The sequence below is a fragment of the Pinus tabuliformis genome, chromosome 5_1 (genome assembly GCF_031772625.1).
Source record: "Pinus tabuliformis cultivar Carrire ecotype Pingquan chromosome 5_1, CPIR1, whole genome shotgun sequence".
In the NCBI taxonomy this organism is placed as follows: Eukaryota; Viridiplantae; Streptophyta; class Pinopsida; order Pinales; family Pinaceae; genus Pinus; species Pinus tabuliformis.
In genome coordinates, this window is record NC_142305.1 from 976,997,343 (window position 1) to 977,008,061 (window position 10,719).

At 38.5% G+C, this 10,719-nt stretch overlaps 1 protein-coding gene across 1 annotated transcript in view; it reads right to left on the reverse strand.

Annotated features, from left to right (window-relative positions):
- Positions 1 to 1,863, reverse strand: part of LOC149167999 (uncharacterized) — a 46,471-nt gene extending 44,608 nt beyond the window's left edge. Inside the window, exon 1 of the mRNA XM_089430662.1 lies at positions 1,637 to 1,863. Coding sequence (XP_089286788.1) covers positions 1,637 to 1,863 — 227 coding nt within the window. The remainder of the gene's footprint in view (positions 1 to 1,636) is intronic.
- Between the last annotated feature and the right edge of the window lie 8,856 nt (positions 1,864 to 10,719).

The window sequence follows — 10,719 nt, forward strand, 5'->3', positions numbered from 1 at the left end:
TCAAGAAAATAAAGACATCAGTTGTACACAGAAGCTACACAGATAGTCATCTAGCCATGGAAGATGACTCTTCATGCGAAGAATCACAAGTCTGCAACAGTAGACGATTGTCTGCCCTATGTACATGAAAATGAATTTATAAAGCTAAGCATGGGAATGCCCGCGTCCGCTAGATCATGAAAATAATATGATTATGATGTATTGTATTGTATCTTATACAGGTCACCTTCCAGTTCAAATACCTCATATCCTCATGAATAAAGCATTTCACCCGACATCATAATATTTACAACCTCATGCTTTAGGGGCTAGCCGTTATAGACATATTTGGGCACTGCAACCCTAAACTCATATTTCCCTAAACTAAGGACTCCTTAAGTCCCTAAAAGTGTTGCTTCATACCCTAAAGGATCATGGTCAGCTGATTACATCCTTTCCCAGAAGTTCCACCTGAAAAACTACTCAGAACTGGCCAAAACTAGACCTACTTCTCCATGGGCAAGGTGTGACGCATACTAACTGCCTAATTGGCCAGGTGTGATGCATACTCAAATGGCCTTCTGTGGGGTGTGATGAGTGAGAATAGACAAATGGAAGAGACAGTTTGCAAGGTGGATGATCATGGAATATTCCAGAAACTTCTCTTGTGACACTTTCCTCTCTGAATTCGCCCAGGGATGAGTAAGACATCATGAAATCTCCAAGTGGAACCAAGAACTATCAGTGGAATGAAACTAATCAAAAACCCAGAGCTGACTCACACCCTTGCAAGACATATATAAATGGATCCCTCATCTGAGAGATCTAGAGTCTATAATTTTGTAATTTGTAAGGAAGTGCTATGGTTTGGTGAGAAGAGACATTGCATTGTTGGGGGATTTGCTTGTTCATGAGGTGAAGAGGGCTTCTACAACTAGGAGGATGATGCTGGATCAGAGAGCTAGGTTGTAATCCTCTCTTACATTACTATTAATAAAGTTCTTTGAGTTTTCCTCCATATGATCTTGTATTTGTGAATCTTATTGTTTATGAATGCAATTGTATGGTCAATGTGTTTCTGATTTTGCATTGTTTATGATGTTATAGATAGAGATAATTTGATAGTTTTCTATTTTTTTGACTCTACAGGTTCTCTTTGAAGCGGGACAAGTAGGAGAGGAGTGGAAAATACTATCAGGGAAAGGATAAATCAAGCTAGGATCAAAGTGAAAGATCCAGGTTGGTCCTCTGTTCTTCTCTTCCATCTATCACACTTAAAGGAACTCTTGAAAAGCTTTCATTGTTTGTTTCTAAGATAGCTACCTGTATTAGTGGGACTAGCAGTTCAAATCGACACTATTTTTCCTTGTAACAGACTCACACCCCTCGATATTTGATGCTAGCTATTACATACCCACGCTTTCGATTTTACAGCTTATATTTAGCCTTCATTGTTTATGTGATACCTACATCGCTACTTGTTCCGGCTATGTCTGTGGGGTTGTTCCCTTTAATAGGCAGGTGGGTAATGTGGTGTACTAAATTGGCCATGATGGGAATCGGCTCCTCTAACCAGAGATACCCATCATGTACCAGACATAGCAACTATCGGATAACAAAAATGGTGATGGCCACGCAGTGATAGTGGGGTATTCACCTTAGATTTGGTAATCCCGCCTTCTCCACACCTAGTAGCCACTTCCACGGCAATAATTTCTCTTCAGCCAACTGAGGCAACTTCTCGCTGTCCGCAAGATCCCAATCTTTGAACTTTATACTTGGTACTCGACCCAGCAGTAGACCGTCAAATCTTATTTCATCCGAAAGAAGTGGGGTCTGAAGGGTACTCTTCATAGCATCCAAGTCCTTCAGTATCTTGGCCATCCCGTTCCATGGAGAGATATATGGTGGTAGTGAAGGTATTAGGGAGGCATCCTCTTCTTCCTCATCCTATGCTTCAATCTGGGTGAGCAAGTCTTGCAAATCTTCCTCGTCCTCATCGATTTTAGTAGTGATTTCTTTGCCCTCTTCAGCCACTCATAATTTACTGAATCGCGGTGATGTCCGAACAGGTCCCATAGTCTACTTGTTTTTCCGAGGTCACAGTGTGCATGGGGAATTTGGAACTTAGAGGGTGGTGGTCACTTCTTCTGATTCCTCCTGGTTCAGATACAGCTCTTCCGCAAACCATGCTCAGGTTCTAGCCATGGTACTCATGGGAGGCCTAGTAGTTGGATGTTCACTGTTCTGTATCGGCTCAAATCTCAAATATCCCAGTGTTGTCCAAGGGTTTTTAGATGAACACGTAAATTTGAATGGAACCCTTCCCTCCTTTTTTAATTCATTAATATCTTTTGGGCAGCAGATCTTTCCATATCTAGCTCGTGGCCCCAGTCTTAATGACCCGTCGCCCACTCTTTTCTGCCATAACTCGAACTTCTTGTCACGAATAGTGCCAACAACGATCACCTCCAAGCCTGTCCACATGGTAGTGCAGCCCCTTCGACGTGATTGCAATCTTGTTAACAAAATGGCCCTGCATGGAACCCTCTTGCCGTGCAGGCCTCTTGCAGACTTGTTTATAGTCCCGCACCTCCTTTCAACTACTCGGGGCATTGAGACTGTGCTTTCCACTGCCAGTCAGGTGGTCGCACCCTAGGTGCGAGATTTCTGCTTCCCTGCTAGCCCGAGCTGCAAGCACCTTTTGAGTGCCTTCGTATCCATTATCACATCGGGCGCTACTGTATATGGTACACTTCTTCATTGGTAGGGTTGTAACCATGATAACGGGATCACAGCTCGTTCGAGTACAAAGTTAGACCCGACCAGGCCTAGTTCCCTTATTTGCAGATTCGTGCTACTTGCTTGTGTGACACCGGCTTTTATTTTGCTGATACATTCATCCAACAGCATGCTTTTCCTCCTCAGTCGTGCCCGTTCTTCCTCGATTTCGTGAATCCTGCTATTGCCACACTAAATGTCTTCCTGCAATCACCGAATTTCTTCGCTCAGGACCTTGTGAACTATGGATTTTGCGGTCTTAGTAGTTACTTCCATCACCTTCATCCCCCTCCTTTTGCTGCTAAGTTTATAGGCCCATCGAACCCCTAGTATCCGTAGATTCTTATTGGGTAGTCTTATCAGACTGATGTTGTTCCTGCTCCCCCCAGTTTTTGTACTAGCTTTGTCCCAATCAGCTGGCAGACTGCATTGCCATGGTGAATTCGGATTCTTGATTCTAATCTGGTTCGGCGCATGCACCACATACATCTGTATCGTACACCACTGACAGATGCTCCCCCCGCTTTGTCCTCCAATGCATACGCACGCCTACCTTCTACATCTATGCCACATTCTCCTAAGATATTGGTGTGTCCTCCACCCTTGTGCAATTGTTTCGCACAACGCCCCTGGTTGTGCACCCTGCTGTGTTTGCTCCAGAATTGCCTTTTCGTAGCATTCTACCAGTTCCTCCCTATGTGTTGCATCTGTTGGTAACTCCCTTTCTTCCATCACTACGCGGTGTAGTGATCTAACCATCATATTACAATTTAGCATTGTGACCTCATGTAATCAGTTCTGTCATCGCTCAATCTCTTCATCTGACTCCGATGTGCAGGAATTGTCATGTTCCCATGAGATTCTCCCGTCTGCTATTGGTTTCACTCGATCCTGATCCTGTACAGTGATTTGGTAGATGTAGTCTAATTCATCTTCACTATCCTCATCGTGCATAGGCTCATTGTAGCACACCCCTTCAGCTAGGTCCAATGGGACCACTACACGGAGAGACTTTTTCTCGAATATCATTTTTCGTCTCTTCAGGTTGATGACCCCATTCATGTCTGTGGCCTAGTCTAACACTACATATCATGAATGGATATCTAGTCATACACTTTTGAAATTCACCTGAGAATCACTAAGAATGCTCTATGCCCTGTCAAGCTAACTGCGAAAATACTTGTTAACCGATGCATTCATGAACAATTCAATAACTTATCAAATCATGAACAAGATCCATAGTTGGAGCACATCATAGAACAATGCATATAACCAACATACAACCAAAATAGGAACTATGACAAATCTTCCATGAAATCAACATAATAACAAGTACATGTGCTCATTAATCAAAATAGGGTAAATAGATCATATTAACATATACAAGAGCCAACCAAGTTAGGGAATTCCATGTACCACCCGACCATAGATAGGAATGAACCAAATATTTCTTTCAGCCAATCACCCTCATGCCATATTCCAAGCATGAATGTGGGATCTCATGGGATAAAACAAGACATAACCAATTATGAACTTCAGAGGTTAAACCACCTCCACCCTCAAGATATCATTATTTGACCTAAACTAGTCCTGATATCACAAAACCAAGCCAATCTTGGATGCCTCATAATTTCTTCACCATACCTTAAGGAATTTTCCTATCTCCACCCATCTATCAAGGGATTCCTAGAGAAAACCATATCCAACCCCAACCCTTGGGATTTTCTTGAGACCACCTCACCCAATTCAATAACCTTATGATAATCCAAAGCTTAACCAAGAATGAATCCCATCACAACATGACTATCTAGGAAATAGCAAGGCAAGATTGAAACCACTATCAAACCAGGAAAATCCCATGTCAATGACAACAAATGAACCAAATAAATAAATGCATGTACCATGCATCCACACCTCAACAAGGAAAACACACATGCAACCTATTACCTACAAAATCCTCCTACTAAAGTTGTTGATCTAACTTTCCCCTTGCGCTCCCTTGCTTTCATTTTACTTTCCCTTTTCTTTGCTTTCCTTTCTTTCTCTATATCCAAGTGAGTGCTAAAGTGTATGAGAGCCAAAAACTCAACTGACAAAAGTTGTGATTGTTTCTCTAATTCCCTTTTATCATTGGTTTCCCATTTTTTTTTCATTTTTCCTCTAATTTCCATTACACACATATTTGTGTCTCTCCGTCTCCCTTTTCTCCTATTTTCCTTATTTTTCATAATTAAATGTCAATTATTGCCTCTTTTCCTTTGCCAATTCCTTTGCCAATTTCCATAGACATCAATAAACCACAAGTGATGCCCACTATAGTGTTTTCCTAACATTCAACTTGGAATATGTCTCCCATGACCTTGGTCTTATTAATTTTCCTTCAATATCCTTTATTACATGAAACTTTAACCCTGAGTTGTTACAAGGTGTGAGACTTTGTATTCCCTTGTTGCTGATGTAGACATCATATCCTTTTATTTATTGGTTAAATTAAATGTGCATATGTATATATGTGTATATTATTGTAAATATTGTATCGAGTTGTGTTTATAAAGATCCATAAATAGCATGCTTATTTTTTGGTTGAAGCAAATGTGCATAAGTACTTATGTTTTTTTTATTGTAAATATTCCATCGAGTTGGGTTTGTAAATCTCCATAAGCAGTATGTTTGTCGTGTTTCAGCAGTTGTCATTGTAACTATTACTTTAGGTTGTATTTATAAAGTTCGATAAGTAGTATGTTTTGTTGGTCATAAGTGTCAAAGAACATTGAATTCAGTCTTCCCCCAACGGGGAGGGGTTTGTAACAATGCCGAGTTAAGTTTCCATGTAAATAAGTGGGCATTATAAAAGGAAGAAATCCAACCAAGGTCATGGGACACGTATTCGAAGATGAATGAGGGGAAAACATTATAATGGGAATCACTTGTGGTTATTATTGGCTATGGATATTGGCATTGTTAGTATGAAAATTATTAGTATTTGTACCAAAAATGATTCACTTAAGTCACTGGTGACAAGTGACCCTAACAACAAAATATGGTTGTTTATGCTTTAGCTCTGCAATGACAAAATAAGAAAACCCTGTGGTAGAAAGATCATATGCAGCCCCAAACATAGAAAAAAACAAATGACCAATCTAATAACCCAATGGAAGCTTTGAATGAATAATATTTTTATTATAAAACACCTAGTGAAATGGATTTACAACATGGGTCTATAAAATCCCCCTCCATGGGATGGGTCCTTTAATGTCCTTGTGCTTCTGAGCGATCTGTTTCTCTCTCTCAATATGTAGAAAACCCAAAAGAAAAATGGAACTCAAGTGGGAGCTCAAATGTTATGACATGATAATGGTGACGATGATAATGATCATGGTGAAGAATGAATGGACAACCCTCTTATTTATAACAAAGTATCGGGATAAATTAGGAATTCAAAAATAATAAAATATTATTGACCAAATCAAAATTTAATCGTTAGCAATAGTTTATTATATTTTTTGGAGAGGGAAAATATATTTAAAATGGTAAAATATCTTTATTTAGAAAATGGTTGATGTAATTAACAAATAAAATGATTTATTAATCACTTTTTGAGGATTAAGAAAAGTGTGAATTCAAAATAATTATTAAATAGTGATTTAGCAATTATTCCAAAAATAAAATTAAGGAATAATAAATAAATAGTGATTCGTTTAACTATTCATAGGTGATTTATTCAAATGTGTTAAGAAATACTTATCAAATAATTATTTCTAGAGAAAATCAAATAAATAATGATTTATTCGATTATTCTCATGGAGATTTTATTTTATTTTAAAGAGAAATAATTTAATAAAAATGGTTTACTAAATTATTTTACATGGTGAAAGTGACTTTACTATGGTAAAATTAATCCTACATGGCGTATTTCGATCCGCCTATTTAGAAATGGCTAGGTGATCATTTTTTAGGTGATAGCAAATTCCCCCCCAACGTGTGAGTGTTAGGAGAAAATCATATGACTGAAATATGTTCTAGGTTACACTTCCATGAGATACCAAAGGAGAGAGAGAGAGAGAGAGAGAGAGAGAGAGAGAGAGAGAGAGAGTTGAAGTAATACAATGAAGGAAGGAGAAATGGAGGGTGTGTGACCTAATAATATGATATAAGTCTCCTTTTTTTTTGGAGTACACCATCTCAAATGAAGCACGAGAGGCATACCCATACCCGTCGAGATAACTGAGTACAAATAATAATGGCGTGATCAGTAATCATACAAAATACATGATATGTTGGCATCAATGGGCCAGAATGTGATACAATAATACAATGAGTCCCATATACATAATGTTCCTAGAAAAATGATGTCAGGAATGAGTACAATAACATTTTTGATCTGAGTACATGAGACATAATTCCTCTCAAGTTGGCATGGTGAGGAGGAATCACAACCAAAGAGGCCATGATGCACAGGACAGGGCTCTGAAGATCTGGATGGGCCATATAAATGAGACATGCATGTTGTGGGCTTTGTAAGCAATGAGAACTAAGCCAATCAAATCTACAGAACTGCATCTGAGGATGGATCATTATCGACTGAAGCCAAGGCATGTGGAGGGATGCTTGAAGGGCCACCCCCTCATGAGGTCTAGAACATCTCATAAACACTTGAAAAATACTAGTACAATCTGCTATATCACTAGACCATCAAGTGTATGATTCTTGATCATGCAATAATGAGTTGGAGTCAAGCATTCGAGAAACAACCAAGTTAAAGGGCAATGATCATTCCCTTTTCTTGATCTGAGGCACCGAGCAATGATGAAAGTTGGAACCAAGGTACACCACCCTCTAAACCACCCTCCTTGAATATGTTATGAAACGAGCTCACAAAAAGATATAAAAGATAGATCAATGCCTTAGAATTTAGCCTCTTCGAGGGAGCAACCTCCTTTACATTACACAAATGAATGCTTCTTTGATGATTCAAATGATAAAACCTCCTTTCTATATATAGGAGTCTAAGGAGTCACGATATAACCCAGTTGACCTAACAATTATAATATAAAGGCACAAAAATAACAATAGAGGGATTCTATGGGGCACAGTAATAACAATATGGGGACAATAGGGGCAAAACAATATTAATAAGGGATACAACTACAATAGTAATGGGGTAATCACTAGTATTATAGGGACCTAACATGACCCTCTCCTTCAAAAAAGTGTTGTCCTCAACGCTTGAGTAGTTCTGGATGCTTCTGTATAAAATTCTCATCCTCCCATGTGGAATCTTCAGTGGATAAGTTCTTTCACTTGATGAGATACTCCAAAATTGATCAATTTTGTAGCTGTCAAGTTCTTGTTTCTGTGATTGCTTCTGGTTCCAATATAATTTTTCCTTCCTCAGCAAGTTTTGGCAATATTGTTTGAGTTGGGAGCTTGTCAGCTATAACCTTATTTAAACATGAAACATGGAAAACTGAGTGCACTCGAGAAGCTGCGGGAAGCTCCAATTTGTATGCCATAGTACCAATCTTTTGCAACACCTTGTATGGACCATAATACTTTGGTGATAATTTATTATCCTTCTTAGCTTGCTTGAGGGACATTTGTTTATATGGTTGTAGCTATAGGAATACCCAATCACCTATATCAAAAATTCTTTCGCTATGATGTTGATCTGCCTATTGTTTCATTCTATTTTGCGCCAACACAATGTTATCCTTTAAGAGTTGGAGGACATGTTGTTGATGCTCGATGTGATTTTTCACTGCTTGAACCTTAGAATTTTCTCTTAAATATGATGTGATGGATGCTGGCTGATATCCATAAAGTGCCATAAATGGGGTCATTTTTGTTGATTTATGAAAGGAAGTGTTATACCACCATTCAGCCAGAGGCAACCATTTGACCCATTATGTCTGTTTATCAGATACAAAGCAACGAAGATATCCTTCCAAACATTTGTTTACTATCTCAGTTTGCCCATCAGATTGAGGATGATAAGATGAGCTATGAGCTAACTAAGTACCGAGACAAGAAAATAATTATGTCCAAAAATTTCCAATGAAAATGGGATCTCTGTCACTTACAATAATATTTGGGTTTCCATGTAGCTTTTGAATTGTTTCCATAAATGCAATAGAAACTGTATTGGCTTTAAATGGATGTGATAATGCACAAAAGTGTGCATACTTGGTAAGTCTATCAACTACCACCATGATGACACTCTTTCCCTCAGACTTGGGTAAACCTATGATAAAATCCATTGAAACCTCCCCCCAATGTTGGCTTGGAATGGATAAAGGTTGTAATAGACTCGAGATCTTAATTGTTTCAACTTTATTTTGTTGGAAAACCAAACATTCTGCCACAAACATTTGAATATATGATTTAAGGCCATCCCAAAAAAATTCCTTCTTAACCCTGTGGTAAGTTTTTAAAAATCCTAAGTGCCCTCCTAAGGGAGACATGTGCAATTCCATAATAATTTTTTGTTTGAGTTGGGAATTCTTACAAAGGTATAAGCGATCCTTGTACCATAATGAATCATTTTTCCAGCTAACTGTATCAAATGTACTGGGATCTTATTGTAACTTTCGAATAATTTCCCACACTTCTTCATCATTCTTCCATTCCTCCCTTGCTTCATTTATCCAATCTGGTTGGATAATAGAAATGGCGCACAACAATGCTTCCACATCCTCATCCTTTCTTGAGAGTGCATCTACCACCACATTTTGCTTCCCTTTTTTGTAGATGATTTCAAAGTCATAACCCAACATCTTTGTGACCCACTTTTGTTGCTCTTTAGTGGATAATCTTTGTTCTAAAAAGTATTTAAGGCTATCATGATCTGTTTTTACCTTGAAGTGTCTTCCCATTAGGTAGGGTCGCCATTTCTTAAGTGCATGTAGTATTGCCAACATTTCCTTCTCATAAATAGCTTTTTGTAAAAACTTTCCCTTGATTGGACAGCTTTCAAAAGCAATGGGTCTTTCATCTTGCATTAAAACAGCACCAATTCCATTTCCTAAAGCATCACATTCCACAATAAAGGTTTTTGTGAAGTCTGGTGTAGCTAATACCGGTGCTTGGCACATTGCCTCTCTAAGATGTTCGAAGGCCTTTGTTGCTTCTGGAGTCCATGAAAATGCATCTTTCTTCAATAATGTTGTTATAGGTGCTGCTATTCCCCCATAATTCTTAACAAACTTGCGATAATACCCTGTCAACCCAAGAAATCCTCGCAGATGCTTTATGGATGTGGGGATTTTCCATTCCTTAATGGCTTTAATTTTTCTAGGGTGTACCTTAACTCCTTCATGGGATACAATATGACCCAGATATTCCACCTCTTGTACTCCAAAGAAAAATTTGGATATTTTTTCATATAATTGTTTCTCCTCCAATAGTTGTAGCACCTTGTCAACATGTTCAACATGATCCTTCCAAGACTTGCTGTAGATTAGTATATCATCAAAAAATACTAACGCAAATTTTCTAAGGGTGGGTTTCAAAATGGAATTCATCAAACTTTCAAATGTAGAAGGTGCATTGGTAAGGCCATAAGGCATGACCAAAAATTCATAATGACCCTCATGAGTTCTAAATGTTGTTTTCAGAATGTCTTCAATCTTCATTCTGATTTGATGATATCCTGAACAAAGATCCAACTTGGTGAAGTAAATTGATCCATGCAATTCATACAGTAATTCATCAATGACAAGAATGGGAAATGTATCTTTAATAGTGAGCTTGTTCAACTCCCTATCATTCGGACACATGTGCCATGATCCATCCTTCTTGTGCACCAATACTACTAAAGCAGAGAAAGAACTTTGACTAGGTTGAATTATACCAGCCTCTAGCATTTCTGCAACCATACATTCAATTTCACTCTTTTGGGCATAGGGATATCTGTACAGCCTGATGTTCAGAGGGACACTTCCTGGAATCAGATGAATAGCA